This window comes from Siphateles boraxobius, unplaced genomic scaffold, assembly GCF_051911475.1.
Source record: "Siphateles boraxobius isolate OS27281-9 unplaced genomic scaffold, OSU_SipBor_1 22, whole genome shotgun sequence".
Taxonomy (NCBI): domain Eukaryota; kingdom Metazoa; phylum Chordata; class Actinopteri; order Cypriniformes; family Leuciscidae; genus Siphateles; species Siphateles boraxobius.
Genome location: NW_027508833.1, coordinates 216,437 through 237,786, shown reverse-complemented (window position 1 = coordinate 237,786; position 21,350 = coordinate 216,437). Strand labels below are relative to the sequence as shown.

Sequence of the window (21,350 nt, the reverse complement as noted above, 5' to 3'; positions counted from 1 at the left end):
TGTATGTGGTCAGGTCTGGTCAACAATTTGGGAAAAACACAGAATTCCAATATGTAAACTCCATGTTCAGTGTTGGTTCATTTGGCCAGAGGAGAACTGGCATACTGACTGAGCCTGGTTTCTCCCAAGGTTTTTACTGGAGTTTGCTTTCTTGCCACTGATTTGAACTATAAAGGAAAAATATCAGATTTAAACTCAGAATTCTAAAGGAGAATTCCATGGCGGAAATTGTGACAGAATTGATAAAAACAAACAAATCATGAACAACACTTGATCCATTAATACCTACACTTTTTTTCTCTTCTCTTCTACTCTATATCTACAGTAGTCAACATTTGAAGTGGATCAAAAAAGTTCATCAAAGTTGTCCTAAGACAAGAACGGGTATTGTTCAAAATTGATGAAAGGTTTTGATCCACTTCAAATGTTGACTACTATATTTAAAAAAAAAAATACACTGTGTTAGACTAAACAGGGAAGGGTCACAGCACTTGCATATCGTTGTCCTTTTGTTAGTTAAACTGCTTCTATTGTTCTCCTCATTTGTAAGTCGCTCTGGATAAAAGCATCTGCTAAATGATTCAATGTAAATGTAAATACGCTTCTCTTCTACTCTATATCTACAGTAGTCAACATTTGAAGTGGATCAAAAAAGGTCATCAAAGTTCTCCTAAGATAAGAACAGGTATTGTTCAAAATTCACATATAACTTTGATAAAAGGTTCTGATCCACTTCAAATGTTGACAACTATATATATTTTTTAAAAGCGTTAGACTGAACTGGGAAGGGTCACAGCACTTGCATATTGTTGTCCTGTTGTTAATTTAACTGCTTCTATTGTTCTCCTCATTTGTAAGTCTCTCTGGATAAAAGCATCTGCTAAATGATTCAATGTAAATAAAGGAGCCTGTTGGCTACATAAATGTCAAACTTGTGTTTACCTTCAGGTCATATGAGGAGTACGGTCTCCCAGGGCTGTTCTGCGGGTGGACCAGCAGTCTGTTAGCGCTCCTCATGTCCGGCGTGAGGCTGTCTCCGTGCGGATGCTGCATGGGCATCGTGGGGCTGTAGAAACAGGTGATGGGCCTGTGGTTGTGTGCGAACACGATGGGAAACTCTCGTCTCATCATGAGCCTCTCAGTGGGGCTCCCGATATCTCCACCTAGATACATGGATCGGGGCGGTGGAGGGACGGGGAATGGGGGCGGTGGAGGCGCGGGGAGGGTAGGATGGGGTGGAGCCCCTTCCAAAATGCTCATGCTAACCTCATAAGTGGATTTGGCCCTGGGAAGGACGCCGTTGGGCTGAAGCGTGATGCTCTTCTTCGGGCCCATGTACGGTGTGCTGCTCTCGCTGTGGATGTTTCGCGACTTGTCGGCCCAGTGCGATTCGGCTTCGTCCAGTCCTTCATACTGATAGGCGTCGGCCTCGTTCACTTCGCCCAGACGGCCGAGCGACTGCGCTCTCTTGCGTGCCGACGGGCTGCTCTTCCGCAGGGAGTTGGAGCTGGTGACGGACAGCCGGCTCATGTCGGACAGCATGGCTGAGATGTAGTCTCCGTGGCCGATCATAGTGCCTCGCACGATGGTCTGGGGAAGAGGAGAGGCAGTTTATGATTAATGCAAAGTGAAACGCGGCGCTATTTAAAGAGCGTGTGAATTCACCTGGGTGCTGATGAACTCAAAATCACACTTTCCTCTGAGGAGACTATTTCTGGCTGATTTGTGTTTGAGAAACACTGAATGACTTGTCTGAGCTATCTGAGGATTTCTGTTCTTGCAAATAAAGACAAAAGCAAAGAGCCTTTTTTTATGATTTTGCCTTCATTTACAAATGATATGAATGTTTATCTGCTTATTAGTACGTGATTGTTATAAAGTGTTTTTTTTTCAGTGTTGGGGAAAGTTACTTTTAAAGCCTGTGGTGGTTTCACCTGTGGTGAAAATCCAGCTCTTAATGTTGTTTATATGTCTATGTGGTGTTTTTAATATGCTTTAAGACAAACCATGTGTAAATTCATAAGTCGACAGCATTGCTGAGTATTTTCTCCTTAAAACTGCAGTGAACTAGCCTAGAAATCTAGACGCACCCTAGCGGCAGCGAAAATTATTTCGCAGCCAGTGTGGTCTAGCAACTCTCCATAGGCTTTTGAGCTGGAAAAACCAAAAACTGGTCGGGCCAATCACATCGTGTATAGAGTCGGCGGGCGGGCTTAACACAATGACGGCACAGTTCATGACGTTCCGCGTGATTTCCATAGGTGATTTCCCTGCTACTTGAAAACAATGAAGATGCAGCGGTCTTTCGAATCGGCTTTGGCCGCGACTCTGGAGGACTTGGAGTTAAGAGAACGTCACTCTTAATATATCAATTAGCTCCGCTGGTGGAAAAACTCATGGGACTCACTCATCCACAACCGTTCGTTGCTCTGGTTGGTTGTAGTGCTATCCTATTGCGTGCAGAGGGATTTTGAAAGGTAACCGTTTATCCCGCCCCTCGGATTGAGGCATGTCAATGGAGAGTTCCCAGACCTAACATCTTGATGTAGGTCTGGCATGCCAGGCTAGCAGTGAACCAAAGACAGTCTCAAAAACACGGTTTGAAATCGCTGGTGTTTCTGACGTCACAAACTACCTTGTAACCAATCAGATCAACGTGTGATCGTCAACGAGTGGATCTCTGAGTGAGTGAGTGAGTGAGTGAGTGAGTGGAGGCGGAGCTCATTTGCATATTCATAGAACCACAAATACTAAATGAGGCAAGGGTGTGAAGTTACATTCAAGATATTTGAAGGCACAAATCATTTTTTTTCAAGGAAAAAACTTTCAAATATGTCATTTTGGTGATGATCAAAGATGAGTTTTAAGGGATACAGTTATTGACTACAGAGAGACTTTAAAGGTAATGTGTTACAATATTGTGTTACTCCCTAAAAAGTAATTAATGGGGTTACTTAGATACTTTTTTATGGAAAGCAGTGTTATGTTACTTTAGAGTTACTGTCTTGGTGACAGAAGCTTCCAGTGCACAGACAGAATGAAAGCGACAAAACACAGATAATATGCCTGGTGTTCTATTTTTGGCAAATGTAAAGGTCTTTCACAACAACTTTCGGGGGTGGTGATGGCGCAGTGGATAAGACACATGCCTGTGGTGTGAGACCTGGGTTCGAATCCACTGTGAGACACCAATGTGTCCCTGAGCAAGACACTTAACCCCTAGTTGCTCCAGAGGTTTGCAACCTCTGAAATATAGCAATTGTAAGTCACTTTGGATAAAAGCGTCAGCTAAATGAATAAAATGTAAAATGTAAATGTAAAAAAAGTGAAATGAATAAGCCTCAAGCTCAAGGAAATGTAGATCCACACCTGTACAGCAGAGGGCGTCGCTCATACAAACCTTTCAGCTGTGCTGCCACTCTGGATCACAGAAGAATAGGACACAGGAGAAGCACATGAAACACAAATTTGATGTCATTTTTGCTTATTCATATGGTTCAATTGGATCATCAATGTCAGCAGCAAAAACACAGGTAAAAAAGTGAGATTAAATACATAAAGTATATTTCTATTATTTAACCTACTTAATTACTGCAGGTTTGCATCATATTCTGAGTTTGCATCTCACTGTTTTTATTTATTTTGAGGAATACTAAATCTGTTTTAGTGAGATGAGTAAATGCCTGCTTACATTTAGGGTACGTTTACATGACAACAATATGCTTAAAACAGAGAAGTTTTTCCTTTGAGTTTTCCACATACAGATGACACCATTGTCAAAATGATCCCCATTCACACGGATCCACGAAAACAATAACTCAAACGTTGTATTCTGCTGCCAGGACATTAGATGGCGATGAAACACTATACACTGAACATGTAATATGAACGCGCATGACATCATCGTTTCCAGAGATTTGCATTTTTGTTGTTTACACGGAGACCGTTTTCAAAAACTTGCACTTTGAAACCCGTTTTCAAAAGTATGCATTCTCAGGCACCAAAAACGCTGTTGCGTGCAAATAAACGGCATAAACGTATAAAAAGTTAGATGAAACCAGGTGTCGTGGAAAGTCATAGTCTAGAACTACAATGACTACTCGGTTACTCACGTAACCTCAGTTTCCTGAGTTAGGGAACGAGTATTGCATAGCTATACGCAGTGGGGGAAACTCCCTTTCCTCGGTTTATTTGTAAATGTGTTATGTGCCTATGTAAAGCGCATTTGCAGCTGCACAGCTAGCACATTGAGCGTCTGGCTCGCTCATAGGCTGTGCTGCGGCAACTGCACATCCAATGGCACGGGCGCCTCTGACGTGCGACCAATGAGACAACTCTACATCATTACACGTCAGAGCCCGCCAAGGGGGCATGGCCTCAGCCTATAATAGTCCCCAAATTCGCCATTATAGCAGTTTTAATGACTGAAGCGACAACTTGCCATGTAACTACAGTGCGGCCGGCTACACAATACTCGTTCCCTAACTCAGGGAACTGAGGTTACGTGAGTAACCGAGTAGTTCCCTTTCGAACGGTCACTTCGTATTGCGTAGCTATACGCAGTGGGGACGCCATGCAAAACGCCGCACTGAGTAACTGGTTGCCACTACGACTCAGGACTCCTGAGCATACAGAACAAGCCATAAACCACATTATTATGTATATAACAGACCAAACACCGTCAGGTCTATAATAATACATATAAGTCAGAATTAACCAACATATCACACCAATAAACCCAGACACTGTCTGGGTTATTAGTGTATGAACATATAACCAGTCAAGCGGGTTTTATATATGAAATATAACCGGCAAAAAGTGGGTTTTATATTTATGTGAATGTGATTGTGCACACTGCACAGTAACATTTATGACCAGACGGGACACCTTGCCAGGCTAGCACCCATGTGGCTAGGGCTTGACACACTGATTGGGACAGGCCGCCTAACATAGGGGGACCTGATACCCTTATATTGTGATTTGTGCACACATTGAGTGTTGGACTGACTGTACAACCATTTGGGTGTGGGGAAGTCAGTGTTACAACAGGGGAAGTGCCGCCTAGTGAAGGGGGGCCGTGAACCCATGTGTTGTGCTTGTGAAACATGCTCTTTTTGTGCTTTATTTGGGTCGCCATGAAAAAGGCGTTTGTTTAAATCCCCAGCCGCCTGAACTGAAAAGGGGGCTGTGGGAAGTTTTGTTGGCTTCTTTGAGGGTGGTCCGGCAAGCGTGGGACACGTGCCCTCTCACTTCCCTTTGCGTGCTAGGACGAACTTCGGCTGAGCCGCGTCGAGCACAATGCTGGGTCTCGCTCCCTGGCGTCGGGGCAGCGGTAAGCGCTTGGCTGCTCTCGTCTGGCGTTGGGCATCAGCCGCAGGGCGGGGCTGAGAGGCCTGTTTTGCCAGCTTTGCTGGTCTGGGCGTTGCTTGTGAGTGCTTGAACCGTAGCTTCGGTAGGAAGTGTCGCATGGCCTGGGACGCTTTCTGTGCCTCGGTATGTCTCTCCGAGAACCCCTTCATCGCCCGGCCGAAGAGGCCGGAGCTGGATACCGGGGCGTCGAGGAACCTCGTTCTGTCCACGTCCTTAATGTCGGTGAGGGTAAGCCAGAGGTGGCGCTCAAACGACCAAACTCAACCAAACGAGCACGACCAAACTCGCCATGTTCCTCCCGATAGCCTGCGCTGTGGCCTTGGTAGCCCTCAAGGCCAGGTCCGTGGCGCTTCGGAGGTCCCGAAAGGCCTCAGGGTCCGGGTCAGCCTCGTCCATAGACTGGAGGAGTTTGGCCTGGTAAACCTGCAGCACGGCCATCGTGTGCAGGGCCGATGCAGCCTGACCGGAGGTGGAATACGCGCGTCCAGCGAGGGCTGAAGTGTTTTGGCATGGTTTGTTGGGATGAACAACTCAAGTTCGCCAGCTAGCAGCTGTGTTCGGGCAGAGATGAACGGCCAACGCCTCTTCGACGGGGCGGAAACGACTCATAGCCCTTTACCGCCGCGCCGTCCTCTCTGGATGCCGTTGGCTGCGGCGCTTCTTCTTCCTCAGTTGAAGTAGTGGCGGAGAAGGAAGTGCGTGTGGCTCGGTGTCGCTGTCTCGTGAGAGGGCTAGCCGAGTTCGCAGCACGGAGATAGGCATGCTCTCGCTGGCTGCACATCCGCCGGTAGAGAGTGCATTCTCTGCGTGGTCGAGTCCTAGGCATGAGATGCAGCTCGCTGAACTGTAGCTCGCTCAGGCTGAAGGGCTTGTTCGACGGCAAAGGCTCAGTAACGGTCAGAGACGTGAAGTTGTCGCTGAAGTAGTAAAATCTGCTATAATGGCGAATTCGGGGACTATTATAGGCTGAGGCCACGCTCCCTTGGCGGGCTCTGACGTGTAATGATGTAGAGTTGTCTCATTGGTCGCACGTCAGAGGCACTCGCGCGATTGGACGTGCAGTTGCTGCAGCACAGCCTATGAGCGAGCCAGTCGCTCAATGTGCTAGCTGTGCAGCTGCAAATGCACTTTACATAGGCTTCAGTAAATTGAGGAAAAGGAGTTTCCCCCACTGCGTATAGCTACGCAATACGAAGTGACCGTTTGAAAGGGAACCATGTTTTCACACAAAGCCTCTGATTTCTCTCAACATGAGGACAAGAGAGCTGTCAGTCAATAAGTAGGAAAACAAAGTACTTATTTGAAAAATGAACTCAGATTTTTTGTTTTTTGTAAATTCACAATTAATGTGTTACTTTACTTCTTACTTGAAAAGGTAATTTGATTACGTAACTCGCGCGTTACCCCCCACGCTGGTTTTGTTGCTGTTTTATTCCCACTATAATATAAAAAGAAAGAGCTGCAAAAATGTAATTTTTAAATGGTGGACAGATTTTTTCAAAGGTCAAATCAAAGTAAAAAAATTTAAACCCACAAGCTGTGACGAATGTGAACAGCAAAACATGTAAAAGGAAAAAATACAAATTATATCCATTTGTCTGTCTGGTTTGCAGAAATGTATTTTTGCAGCTCACTTTTTTATTATAATGAAAAAAAATGAACAAAAAAAACACACTTTATAACAAAGGCAGGCACAAATGACACTGCTTCCTAACAATTCCCAATAAATGATATACTGAGGACAGCGCACACAATGCTTATACTTCTTAGAACAGACATGACATTCAAGGGTCTGTATTTTATATTTGCAGTATTTACTGACAGCTGTCATGTGCTTTATTCACAGAGGTTTTGTCAGAAGTGACACGAGCTCAGGGCACATATTCAATAACAGACGGAGAGAGAAAATGAGAAAAAGAGAAGAGAAAGGACAACTGATGGCTATCAACATCCACAAATGAAGGTGCAGAGCCCTTCCTATGAGCTTCCTATGTAGTATTTTTGTCTCGTTTTCCAGTACAAATATCTAAACATAAAGATATCTAGTTTTGTCTTGTTTGTTTTCTGAAAAATTTACCAAAATGGAAAAAGTGAAAACTTTATTTTTTTTGTACCCCTTTGGCCCCATATTTGTTTTTGTTTAAAGCATAAACTCACTTAATTTTGGTGCATTTTAGCAGAAAACGAGTTAATATCTTAAAGTCCCCCTTTAGTCAATCATTTTATCACTTAAAACTCATCTTTGATCACCAAAATTACATATTTAAATGTTTTTACCAGGGGAAAAAACTTCATGCCTTAAAATACCATGAATGTAACTCGACACCCTTGCCTCATTTAGTATTCGGTATTCTATGAATATGCAAATGAGTACCCGGCCTCCATTCACTCACTCACTCCCTCACTCACTCAGAGATCCACTCGTTGACGATCACACGTTGATCTGATTGGTTACAAGGTAGTTTGTGACGTCAGAAACACCAGCGATTTCAAACCGTGTTTTTGAGACTGTCTTTGGTTCACTGCAGTTTTAAGCAGAAAATACTCAGCAATGCTGTCAACTTATGAATTTACACATGGTTTGTCATAAAGCATATTAAAAACACCACATAGACATATAAACAACATTAAAAAGCTGGATTTTCACCACAGGGGGACTTTTAAGTAATTTTGCTTTTCAAGTAATATTATCTTGTTTTAAGAATGTTTGAAAATCATTCATTCAAAATGCATTTGATTTTACCATCAAACACTCTGAGATCACATTCATGAAGTAATTCAGAGCAAGTTGCTTTCTTTGAAAGCATATTTTCATGCATCGAAGAGCAGAGATCTTCAGATGTTAGAGAGCTTGGCTCTTTTGCTCGTAGTTGCAGTTTTTACGCCCGAGTCTCGCTGTGGTGGCGGCCCGCATGCATCATTATTAATTGCCAGCGTGAGGTAATAAATCTTAACTCCCTCTGAGGATTCAGCGCTCTGGATCTGTGTTCACAGCAGGGCTGTTACTTGAGGCCTGTGATAGATAAGAAGCCAATGTGACAGAGGAAAAAACATGTGTTTCGGAGCGCCGTTACCTTCCCTCAAGGGGAAACACACCGTAACAAAGCCTGGAAAGAAAGTCTCTGAAATAAGATTAAGACCTGCATTCTCTACTTAAATTCAAGGCTCGTCCCAATTGAGCCAAAAGCCAAAACTGGAACCAGTGAAGATGCTTTGCATCTTTGCATAAGTTTAACAATATCTGAGATGTTAATGGTTTGTGAGTTCCCAGCATGTATTGCAGCACAAATAAATTATGTGGTTTCTGTTATAGGATTATTGTTTCGCTGTTTGCTGACGTTTTGTTTACATTATTGTCAGTTATCTGTTGTGTTGTGATATTAAGAGCTCATCTTTTTACTTTTGTTGATTGTTACCATTCTTGAGGTTTGTGTGTCAAGTGTTGACACACTTCATCCCAGATATCTCTGCTTTGTTTGTAAAGTGACTGCGTCTTCAGAAATGTGAGAAAATAAGCTTTCTGAACCTTTGAATCAATTGCTTGACCTGCTGGTCAGAACAGTGTAAATACAGCAATAATAATAATAATAATAATGTTTTATTTATAAAGCGCCTTTCCCAAGCTCAAGTTTGCTTGAGCCCAAACATGCATAAAAACACTTTAAAAGAAACAACCACAAGTTTTATCTATTAAATCTATTAAATGCAATTAACAAATCATTTGATGCCATTAAATATCAAATGTCTTAATAATCTATGTTATTTTATTAAATTGTAGGTTTTGTTTTATTATTTTTTTATGTAGAGCTTGGTTAATCAGCCCAGTATGAGACTTTTAATTACAGCTCTTCTTTTTATTACACAAATATGTCATTAAAATGTCTACAAATTCATCAAAAAAGATCTGAGATTAGGTCAAATCCATATAGACACTGGTTTATGGATTCACAGATGAATGAACAAATCTCTTGAATAAATGATTCACTGACTCACTCATAAAGACTTCATTTGTTTCATTGCTGGATGAATAAGCGTTTTTGTACGAATCTCTTGAATGAATGATTCATTGAAAAACACATTTAAACAATCTCTTGTCGCCACCTACTGGTGTAACAATGTAATTGATACCATCTTTATTTGAAAAGTCAAGTTACTTACAAAAGGTGATTTATTTATAATTATAATACACAGAAAATGTGATGCATTAAAACATCACACTTTCAAACAACCAATTTCAGATATAACAAGGAATCAGCTAATATAATTATTTATGACAAGCGATCCATTGCGATTTCAAAACAGTTGTGATGAAACAAAGTCTCGTTTACTGAAATCATCGAATCACTGATTCGAAACAAATGATTCACAAAGGTTTGAAGCTTCACCAAGCGTTTTGAAAGCTCACATCACTATCAGAAACTAAGATAGATTAAATGTATAAAATAGCTTTGGTTACCAAATGACAGATTATACTACTAATTGTAAATTTGCTGAATAAACCAGTTGCCTTGATGAATTTATTGGCTGAATGAGACATTTTGCATTTAGTGAACGAACCAATTCAAATTGACAAAACAAAGTAGTGTTACTTGGGACCATTTTTAAAGACAATAGTTGAAAGAACCTAAAAAATAGGAGTTATACACATCTGTCTTAATGTTTTCCTATGCAGTTGCTGAGGCGGTACGGATGGTTTTCCAATCAAATGAAGGTGAACTTATTTCTTAACATACGAGATGTAATTCTGACCTTCTTTGGTTTGAGCTCCACCGGTGTTATCCTGGACGGGTCCACCATTGGTTTGGGTCTCCGGAGGTTTTCTATTAAACTCTGCCATTGTGTGGGAAGGCCGACAAAGACCCCTCGCTTTGCGTCGAAAGACGTATGAACACGATGCTCAAAGTTCTTCGGTGCCGAAATCTCTGGCCTCTTCTTCTTCTTTTTGCGAAACATTGTCAGATACTACAGCAGAGACCTTTTAAAACACAGAAATATAAGAAGAAAAAAAAAAAGAAAAAAAAAATTGTTAAAACTATAGCTGCATTATTCTGGAGAAACTGAGAATCATGATTTGTTTTTGTTTTTTGTTTAAAATGGGGATCACGATTCTCACAAGATTCTGAACAGACAACTAAACAAAATAAAATGTAATTTACTAGAGGTTCTAAAAAAATGCTAAGTTCTGCAATCTATTTGAAATGAATTAATTAAAATTATTTTAAAATATAAATGATTCAATGACTCGCTCATAAAGACTTCACTTGTTCCCTATCAGGGAACTAGAGCTGCGTGAAAATGCTGTGGGAACGCCCTGCGTGAGTGCGTCATGAAGCACGTATGAAATCAATCCTATGGCGAGACGGAACGTCATAGGCGGGTGACGTCATCGACCAGGAAACTATAAAGCACTCCCAAAACACAAGCGCGTCAGCTTCTGTTACTTCAGCAAGCGCTCTGTGTGTGAAATCTGTCAATACTGTGTTTTTGTTAGTCCTGAGTTGATACTAGGCAGGAGTTTTTCACTTATATATCCCATATATATATAAAAAAACATCTATCATAATGCCGAGCAAGCAACATTTTAGGAAGTGTGTTTTCCTCTGCTCTCGTTATATCACGGGCGGGGATACACACCAACTATGTGTTGTTTGTTTAGGAGTGCAGCATGCCCAGAAAGCTCTCGAGGGGGCTGATTGTGAGCATTGCGAGCGTCTACCCTTACGGCCGCTGCGCTCCCGCCGATCGCTCTTTGAGGAGGGCGGTTCAGTGCTCCCCGTGGCTCGGGTCCCGCTTCTGCCGAGGCTGAGCGGCGGCGCTTGTCGTGGGGATCGCAAATGGATCTAACAGAGGGGTTTGAGACGGGCTCTGCCTTATCTCAACCTTTACCTGCTAGATCCAGTGCCTCAGTCCCGGGTGTGGAAGCACGTGCTGCGGTTTCTTCCCCCCAGGCTGAGGTACCAGTTCTTCATCAATCCAGTTCTGAGGACCTGGATGTTGAAAGTGTTGAGACAGTAGAGACTGGGGACTCGTCACTTCAGTCTCCCGCTAGTGAGGAGCTTATGGAGGTGCTCACTCGAGCTGTTGAAAAATTAAGTATTGAGTGGCCGGCTGAGAGGCAGGAGTCCAAATCTAAGAGTAAACTAAATGAAAGATTTTTGCCTTCCCGTGCTATGCCTCCACGCCGGTGTCTGCCCTTCTTCCCAGACCTCCACACTGAGGTGTCGAGGTCCTGGAAAAAACCTGTTTCCTCCCGAATATTTAGTCAGCAGACCTCTGTATATTCCAACATAGCTGGGGCTAAATCTTATGGGTATGGGGCGATGCCTAAGGCTGAAGAGACTCTGGCCTGCTTTCTCTCTCCTGATTCGGGATCGTCTTTTAAGACACCGGCATTGCCCACCAAGCCTTTAAGAAATACCTCGGCGCTGGTGGGCAAAGCTTATTCGGCGGCAGGTCAAGCAGCATCATGCCTGCATACTATGTGGATTTTACAGGCTCATCAGGCTGAGCTGTTAAAATATGTGAGTGAAGGGGAGGAGATAAGTGCTGACGTTATTCGAGAACTTCGTCAGGCAGCAGATTTGTCTCTCCGTGCCACCAAGGAGACAGCCAAGTCAGTGGGCCGTTCTATGGCAGCCCTGGTGGCCACGGAGAGACACCTTTGGTTGAATCTTTCTAATATGAAGGAGAAAGAGAAAACCTTCCTTCTGGACGCCCCGCTTTCATCTGCCCGCCTCTTCGGTGTCTGTAAATTCTGTCATCGAGAGGTTTCAGGAAGAAAAAAAGCAGGCGGCCGCGCTCCAAAAATTCCTTCCCCATCGGGTTCACCAGATCCGAGGACTGGTTTGTCATGATAGATCTAAAGGACGCTTACTTCCATGTGTCTATCCTTCCACAACACAGGAAGTTCCTGAGGTTCGCTTTCGGGTGCGAAGCGTACCAATATCGGGTTCTTCCGTTCGGCCTAGCTCTCTCTCCCCGAACGTTCACGAAATGTATGGATGCAGCTCTGGCTCCGCTGCGACTCCAGTCCATCCGCATTTTGAATTATATCGACGATTAGGTGATTCTAGCTCAATCACAGCATCAGGCGGCTCGGCATCGAGATGTTGTTCTCGCTCACATCAAGAAACTCGGGTTGAGGCTCAATGCCAAGAAAAGTGTGCTATCTCCACTACAGAGGACCACTTTTCTGGGTGTAATCTGGGATTCGACGACGATGCAGGCTCGTATCGCTCGTATCGCTTTCGATCCTCATGGCCGTCAAACAAGCAAAGCTAGGCCAGTCACTCACTGTCAAACAGTTTCAGAGACTATTAGGTCTGATGGCAGCAGCGTCCAACGTTATACCTTGCGGCCTGTTGTACATGAGACCGTTGCAGTGGTGGCCTGAGAGGTCATCATGTTCTTGTCCGGTCAGACAACACATCGGTGGTCTCCTACATAAATCACCAGGGAGGTCTGCGTTCGCGCCCGTTATACAAGCTGGCTCGCCAGAACCTTCTATGGTCCCAGGGGAAGCTTCTTTCATTGAGGGCGATTTATATCCCAGGGTATCTAAATCAGGGGGCAGACATTCTGTCGAGGCAGGGGCCGAGGCCCGGGGGAATGGAGACTCCACCCCGAGGTGGTGGAGCTCCTATGGAAACATTTCGGTCGTGCCGAGGTAGACCTGTTTGCATCCAAGGAGACATCACACTGTCCACTGTGGTTCTCTCTAAGCCATCCAGCCCCTCTGGAGTTGGACGCTATGGTACAGGCGTGGCCGAGGTCACGGCGGTCCCCCTCCACACTAAAGGTGTACGTGGCTGCCTTATCTGCTTACCATGTCCCTTTGAGTGGAGTCTCTCTGGGGAGACACCCACTTATATCTCGTTTCCTTCGTGGCACTTTGAGGCTGAGGCCAGCAGCTCGCACGAGGGTGCCGATTTGGGACCTGGCCATCGTTCTAGAAGGCCTCTACCTGGCTCCTTTCGAGCCTATTGAAGAGGTTTCCGAGAAATGTATTATTCTCAAAACTATCTTTTTGCTTGCTATTTCTTCTTTAAAAAGAATTGGGGATATTCAAGCTCTCTCGGTTTCTCCCTCGTGCTTGGAATTCTCGCCCGGCATGGTAAAAGCTTTTCTCCATCCTAGACCGGGCTATGTTCCTAAGGTCCCAACTAATACTGTTAGGCCTATTGTACTGCAAGCCTTCTGTTCTGTCCTCCTCCTTTTCTGACGTCGGACCAGGAGAAACTTAATCTGCTCTGCCCAGGTAGGGCTTTAGATGCGTACGTCCACAGAGCTGCCCTGTGGAGGAAATCAGAACAGTTGTTTGTTTGCTTTGGACCACCCAAAAAGGGGTGTCCTGCGTCTAAGCAGAGGATGAACAAGTGGGTGGTCGAGGCAATCTCACTTGCTTACCAGTCGACTGGTCAGCCTTCACCCTTGGCTGTACGAGCTCACTCTACTAGGAGTATGGCTGCCTCTAAAGCTCTTTTGTCAGGAGTCTCTCTTCAGGACGTTTGTGATGCGGCAGGCTGGTCCTCACCGCATACATTCGTCAGATTTTACCATCTTGACTTCAGCTCCACTCCAGGGGCGCAGGTGCTTTCGTCTGAATGTGCGCCCTGACTTCACACGACGGACACTTGCTCGTATGGCGACGTGGGTATTGGCGTTCCCACAGCGTTTTCACGCAGCTCGAGTTCCCTGATAGGGAACGTCTCTGGTTACGTATGTATCCCTAGTTTTTGAACGAATGTCTTGAATGAATGATTCAATGACAAACACATTTTTAACAGTCTCTTGTTGCCACCTTCTGGTGTAATGTTGTAATTGATACAATCTTAGTTGAAGTTTAGTTAAACTGCTACCAATTTTTCTTTAAAATTGATATTTTAAAATTAATATAGATGCAAACAACTATACATTATTCTATCATTTGCCAGAATTTTGGATCCAAACTCTGAAGAAAACAACACGTTGGTGATACCATGATTACATTATTGCATAATACTATTGTACTTTATATGCATACATGTCACTGAATTATTACTATATTAATTTATGATTACTTCAAAGAATACAATACTACTAATGATACAAAATCTATTGAAAGTGGTTGTTTTTGCCAATTAAAATGAGCAATCGTATCCTAAAGAATATGCTTTTATACATTTCTATTTTTGTTCCTTTTGTTGCATGAAAGCTGGATGAAATGTGTTGCATTGCCTTACAGCAAAAGAAATATCAAGTCATCTTTGTTCTAAAAATAGAAAGTCCAACACAGATATATCTACTGATTCACTGTCAGCATTTTTAATCAGCAAAGAGAACATTGTCTCTGACATGCGCATCTTCTTTTGTCGGCTCCTCCTATACATCGAAGGCTATATTGTGCTTCAGGACCCCGCTATCGGTAGCCTAGCCGTGTGTGTGTGTGTGTGTGTGTGTGTGTGTGTGTGTGTGTGTATGCTCGCATGTGAAATGAAGTATATCTGCTCAATTAGGACTTACTCATTCTGCCTGCCCTTTAAATGACAGACAGGGAACGCTGAAGGCCTGTGGCTCGTGCCTTTGGGTTCAAAGAGCATTAACTTGATAAAAGAACAGAAAGAAGCTGACCTCCCATTACACTGAATCTCTCTCTCTCTCTCTCTCTCTCTCTCTCTCTCTCTCTCTCTCTCTCTCTCTCTCTCTCTGATGTTCAGGAAAACATGTCAACATGTCAAAGGCAAGGACAGTGACTGACCTTGTATATTTTATTTCATTTTAAGTTTCTAGTTTATTTCAGGTAATGAATCTTTTGGTCATTTTAAAATGATTTAATAATTCATAGCATTTAACAGGGTTTATTACTTTTGTTATGAACACTGTGGAGATTATTGGGGTGCATTTTATTTTAAGAAAATTTCAGTCTTTCTTATATAAAATTCCATGTTTAATTTAATGTTACTTGTCGTTTCTTCTTAATTATTTGTGAAATAAATTTATAGCGATTTCTGAGTGAAAACCGTTTTTACATTAAAAAAAACTCCACTTATAATGTCAGTAAAGTTTTTTGCATAATTTGTCATAATTTAATTTAATCATTTTGTCGAAATATGAAGGAAGTTGTATTAGCAGTTCAATAAATTCAGCTTTTATGAGTATTTTCATAGTAAGATTAACAAAAATATGTTCTAATACATTTCGCTAATGTTCACATTAAGTTATGAAAACGTAATTTCTGAATGTCCTCTGAATATATAAAACATCCAGTTTAGGAACGTTACTTTTGAATGTTCTCTGAAACAATGACGTTTCAAAAACAATTAGTAACATTTCAAAAATCTTAGGATGAAGGTCCATCACTTCAGAAAAAAAACATTCCATGAACGATGTATAAATAACAATTTTGAAATCGTTAATAAAGACGAGATGACTTTGAACAAACGTTCTATTAACGTTGCCAGAACATTCTGAGAACATTTTCTATTAGCTGTGTATATCTCCAAAATTGATTCCTCATGATGTTTGTAGATATAGTATCTTCAGCAAAAGTCTCAATCTTTTCTCCTGAAAAAGAGAGCATGTTTTCCTAGGAGCCTGTAAGAGATTGAAAAGAACAGAAACACACAGCGTTCAGCCAGGAGGAGATCGACCCAACACGCCTGGGAAGAGACGAGATGGTTTGTGTGAAAATCGACTAAAGCACTAACAACCTCTGATTCTCCTTGACTGCAACATCATTCAACCCCGTTTTATATCTGTAATATGACGTTTCTGAGTGAAACGGGTTCAATCGAACAGAAATGTAGCTGTAGTGTTGATGTGAAAAAAATGGGTCACATTACAAATACGGCAGTTGTCAGTTTACTAAAACAATACCTGAGTAGCTATTTGGCTGTTTAATTAATAACATCTGACAGAACTATTATGAAGCTGATACAGTTTACATGAACATAAGAAGGCCTTTCTCTCTTCAAGCGTTTCAGAAAAGATCTCCACATTCATTTTTAATCGCTAATCATTTGTGTATTTTTATTTCTCCCAAGGAATTTTAGGAGACACATCTGAGACAAAATTGATACTTTATTATAAATATAGTAATATAGTAAAATTTAGTAATATTTTACATAACTGAGAAACTCCTGAGCAAACTCAGAGAATTGACATCTCTCCTCTTTTTCTTAATAAGCCGCAGCCGCCGCATATGATGTATAAACTGCAGTCACACTGTCAATTACAAACTGACAATAACAATAAACACCATTTAACTGATTGTCCTTGAGAATAAATGCTTCTCTAGACTATCTGTTTCTGTTTGCATGAAGACCCGGGGCGAATATTGATCTGTGTGTGATAACTGAATCCAGAGACTTCATCTATCAGTCTGATCCTTAAAACAAAGATAGCGGTGTTGAACATGTAGCGTTTATGTTTAATAGAGCACATTTCACCTCAGTATTACTCGTGATATGTTTTGTCAGACTGGATTTACTGTATAATCCCTGACGACAGGTGAAAACAGCCCTTTACACAGTCAGCACACATACGGGAGTCTCTGGTCCCTATAAATGGATTTCGTTTTATTTTTACAGTTAATGGTCACGTAATCCAAAACCAAAGCTGTCGCTTTTGAAACCTCAGCCAGACACAGTCTGTCAGTTCAAATCTAGACTAAAAACACATCTCTTTGGCTTAGCATACACATAACACATTATAGACCTCTATAATTCAATGTTAGGCTACATAGATTAGATCAGCCGGAACCGGGAACACTTCCCATAAATCCTGATGTGATTTGTACATCATAAGAAGGATGGCGTCTATGCTAATATTTGTTTCTCTGTTTATCCTGAGGTTTACCGCGGTCCGCCGGATCCAGGCCGTATCTGGATCTGATGAAGGACCTGCGCCTGTACATGACGACAACGCAGTACTGAATGTGAACTAGTCTCTCCCCTGTGAAGGCCTCCTTCCCTTTACCTCTGCACAGATAAAAAGTTGTCGGGATATTCCCGATTCACGCGGCCACGCGGAAGCGATAAAAAAATTCTCAGAGCCACCAGGCACTGTTTTATGCAAATGGATCGCATTAAAGAATTTTCTGTTAGAACGGTGTCGTGTTAGCGGCCCCTAAGATAATAACTAATGATCGTTGCGACGGAAGTGAATCAATCAAAACTAATTTTATTTTTTTATAAATATTCTAGAGCTGCTGTAAAGCCAAAACAATCTCTGTCACTGTAATCTCCTATTATCACTGTAAAGCTACTTTGAAACAGACAATATTGTTAAAAGCGCTATATAAATTAAGGTGACTTGACTTACATTCCAGCTAACAAAAATATGTTCTAAGATTGTTTAGCTAAGTTATAAAAACGTATAACATCCAGTTCTTTGTGGGTTATGGAATCATTAAGGGAACATTCTGCAAACATGTAATTGTTATTAGTAAGAACATTTAAAAAAAAAAAAAATTAGACAAACGTCCAATTAAAGGCCCAGATATACTTCAAAGTGAAATCAAAGAACGAACTGGTGTGACATAATTTTGAACAAAATCAAGCCAAAACTAAGTTTGTTTGGGGAGTTCGAAACGGCTTGCTAACTCTCTGGAAAACTTCGCTCTGGTAAATGCCTACAAACTACCATTGATCCGATTACGTAATAAGTGGGTATGGCTCCGCCGCCTTTGATGAGGAAATCTTCTTCGGTTCATTTCTTCTATTCAGTCCGTCAAGGTCAGACGTCCGCGAGTAAAAACATGAACACACCGGAGAGCTGCTTTGTACTACAAAAAGTTGAAAATCTAATCGAAAGAGACACTGGCACTGTTTATTTATGTTTAATTTTGTTAAGCTGCTTGCTATTTAGAGCTGCACGATTAATAGTTAAAAGATCGCGATTTCAATTCCAACACCCATGTGATCTTGTTCCTAAAATGAAAATGAGTCGCCTGTGTCTATTAAACTTTTGACAAAATCACACCAGAACATTAAAATCTGTGTTCGGGCTGCCGCTGATCCAGAGAGAGCAGATGTCATGTGTGGGTATGAAACGTCTTTTCAATTACACTGTATTGTTATTTCTGTGTTACAAATATTATTATTTGAATTATCCTAAGAACACTTAATTCGGATGTAAACACTGATGTCTACGGAAACGATCAAAATAGAGTAAATCACCTTTTGACTGTAACATGGCACCTACAAATGGCGATTGTATCGATTACAGCGTTACACCAGTAGGTGGTGACAAGTGAGTGTTAAAAATGTATTCGTTATTGAATCATTCATTCAAGATATTCGTTCAAAAACGCAAGTTCAGTATTTATGAGCGAGTCATTGAATCATTCATTCAACTGATATTATTTTTAAATAATTCAAATGAATTAAACGTTTTTACATGACTGCAGCAATTGACATTTTGTCAGAACCTCTAGTAAATTACATGATATTTTGTTTAGTTGTCTATTCAGAATTGTGGGAGAATCATGATCTCTATTTTAAAACAAAAAAATCATGATTCTCAATAGGGCTGGGACAATATATCGATGCATCGTGAATCGAGAAATGATTCTGGATTGATTTCAATTTTCCGAATGCATCGCGATTCTCTCTCGAATTGATTCTGAGTTTAGTTTTTATCAGCAGATGCTTTAGAAAGAGCCGTAATCTGCTGGCTTCCAATGCCTTACACATGACTTGAACCTTCTATAAAATAATCATTTGTAAAGTTCAAAAAGGTTCAAGCGAATTACAAGGGTGTTTGTAGTGGGCGGTTAACATTAATCCTGCATCATAAAAGCATTCTGAGGTGCAAGTACTCAGACTCAGCCACCATTTGAGCGTGAAGTTAAAAACTAGCCTAGAACGCCATCTGCTGTTAAAAACTAGCCTAGAGCGCCATCTGCTGTTTAAAAACTACTCTAGAGCGCCATCTGCTGTTTAAAAACTAGCCTAGAGCGCCATCTGCTGGTAAAAACTAGCCTAGAGCGCCATCTGCTGTTAAAAACTAGCCTAGAGCGCCATCTGCTGGTAAAAACTAGCCTAGAGCGCCATCTGCTGTTAAAAACTAGCCTAGAGCGCCATCTGCTGTTTAAAAACTAGCCTAGAGCGCCATCTGCTGTTAAAAACTAGCCTAGAGCGCCATCTGCTGTTTAATAACTAGCCTAGAGCGCCATCTGCTGTTAAAAACTAGCCTAGAGCGCCATCTGCTGTTAAAAACTAGCCTGGAGCGCCATCTGCTGTTTAAAAACTAGCCTAGAGCGCCATCTGCTGTTAAAAACTAGCCTGGAGCGCCATCTGCTGTTTAATAACTAGCCTAGAGCGCCATCTGCTGTTTAAAAACTAGCCTAGAGCGCCATCTGCTGTTTAAAAACTAGCCTAGAGCGCCATCTGCTGTTTAAAAACTAGCCTAGAGCGCCATCTGCTGTTAAAAACTAGCCTGGAGCGCCATCTGCTGTTTAATAACTAGCCTAGAGCGCCATCTGCTGTTTAAAAACTAGCCTAGAGCGCCATCTGCTGTTTAAAAACTAGCCTAGAGTGCCATCTGCTGTTAAAAACTAGCCTGGAGCGCCATCTGCTGTTTAATAACTAGCCTAGAGCGCCATCTGCTGTTTAAAAACTAGCCTAGAGCGCCATCTGCTGTTTAAAAACTAGCCTAGAGCGCCATCTGCTGTTTAAAAACTAGCCTAGAGCGCCATCTGCTGTTTAAAAACTAGCCTAGAGCGCCATCTGCTGTTAAAAACTACCCTAGAGCGCCATCTGCTGTTTAAAAACTAGCCTAGAGCGCCATCTGCGCGCCATCTGCTGTTTAAAAACTAGCCTAGAGCGCCATCTGCTGTTTAAAAACTAGCCTAGAGCGCCATCTGCTGTTTAAAAACTAGCCTAGAGCGCCATCTGCTGTTAAAAACTAAGCTCAGAATCAATTTGCGATGCATTCGAAAAAAAATGAAATTGATCCAAGAATCGCGATGTATCGATATATTGTCCCGGCCCTAATTCTGAATTTATTCAGAATCGTGCAGCTCTATTGCTTTTTAAACAATCTCTTGTATAAAGTGGCATTTAAATAAATGTGATATGACTTTACTGGAGTGCCGAATTGCAGAGCTGCTGCAAACATATCCACATCAATATGATCAGATGCTTTCTTAACTGCTGTTTTCTCAATGCTGTCGTTTTTGTTTATTATTGAGAGGAAAACGCACAGCACATATTTACATATTCATCAAAACTCTCTCAGCAGTGTGGAAGGGGTCAGGATGTTCACCAACAGTATATCGCTGCTCACGTATTTTTAACTTCTTTTTACCCCAAAGCCAAGAATGAAAAAACACTTTGCCGTGAGCATATCAGGGCCTTGAAGCGTTTCAGAAAAGCAATGTATAAATAGCATTTTGTGCTGTTTTGAGAACATTATTAAAGACCAGACATCTTTGAATGTACATTTTCTTAACGTTAATAGAAGAATGCTTGCGCAGAACTTTAAGGAACGTTCCCTGTTAGCTGGGATACATGAGGAATCAGAATGGGATTTTCAAACGTGAGAGTTTGCTTCAAACTTGTAGTGTTTCAAAACTTTCTCAATGACACACGCAACTTCAACAAGATGTAATCAGATTTTGCATGTCCTTTGGTATTAATGGTAAATCAGATTTCATTATTAAAAGCTGTTGTCAGCCTTACTTCATCCATTAATCTAAGGAAAAGCACATTGTACGCATTTGTTTATCTATCTTAATATTGTCCAGGACTTTATCCCATGTGGATCATAATCCATTTAAATACTGCAGCTAAAGCAGCAATATCAGCTTTCAAAAAGACTAATCCGTTTTCACTGTCACAGCATTTAATCCAGATTTGATATGATGACAGCATTTGAAATAGAGCAGTGGCTGGATGGACTGACCTGAACAGTTTCACTTTCAACTGGGAAAATATAATGTTGCAATCAGTCCAAATAACTTTAGGTTTGCCTGCCCATTCAACCTTGAAGGTTAGTAT

At 41.8% G+C, this 21,350-nt stretch overlaps 1 protein-coding gene across 1 annotated transcript in view; it reads right to left on the bottom strand.

Annotated features, from left to right (window-relative positions):
* pak6 (p21 (RAC1) activated kinase 6) overlaps positions 1–21,350 on the bottom strand; it is a 46,809-nt gene that overhangs the window by 14,329 nt on the left and 11,130 nt on the right. The window contains exons 2-3 of the mRNA XM_077238246.1: positions 10,120–10,345; positions 943–1,590 (exon numbers count right to left, since the gene is read on the bottom strand). Coding sequence (XP_077094361.1) covers positions 943–1,590; positions 10,120–10,323 — 852 coding nt within the window. The 5' untranslated portion in view covers positions 10,324–10,345. The remainder of the gene's footprint in view (positions 1–942; positions 1,591–10,119; positions 10,346–21,350) is intronic.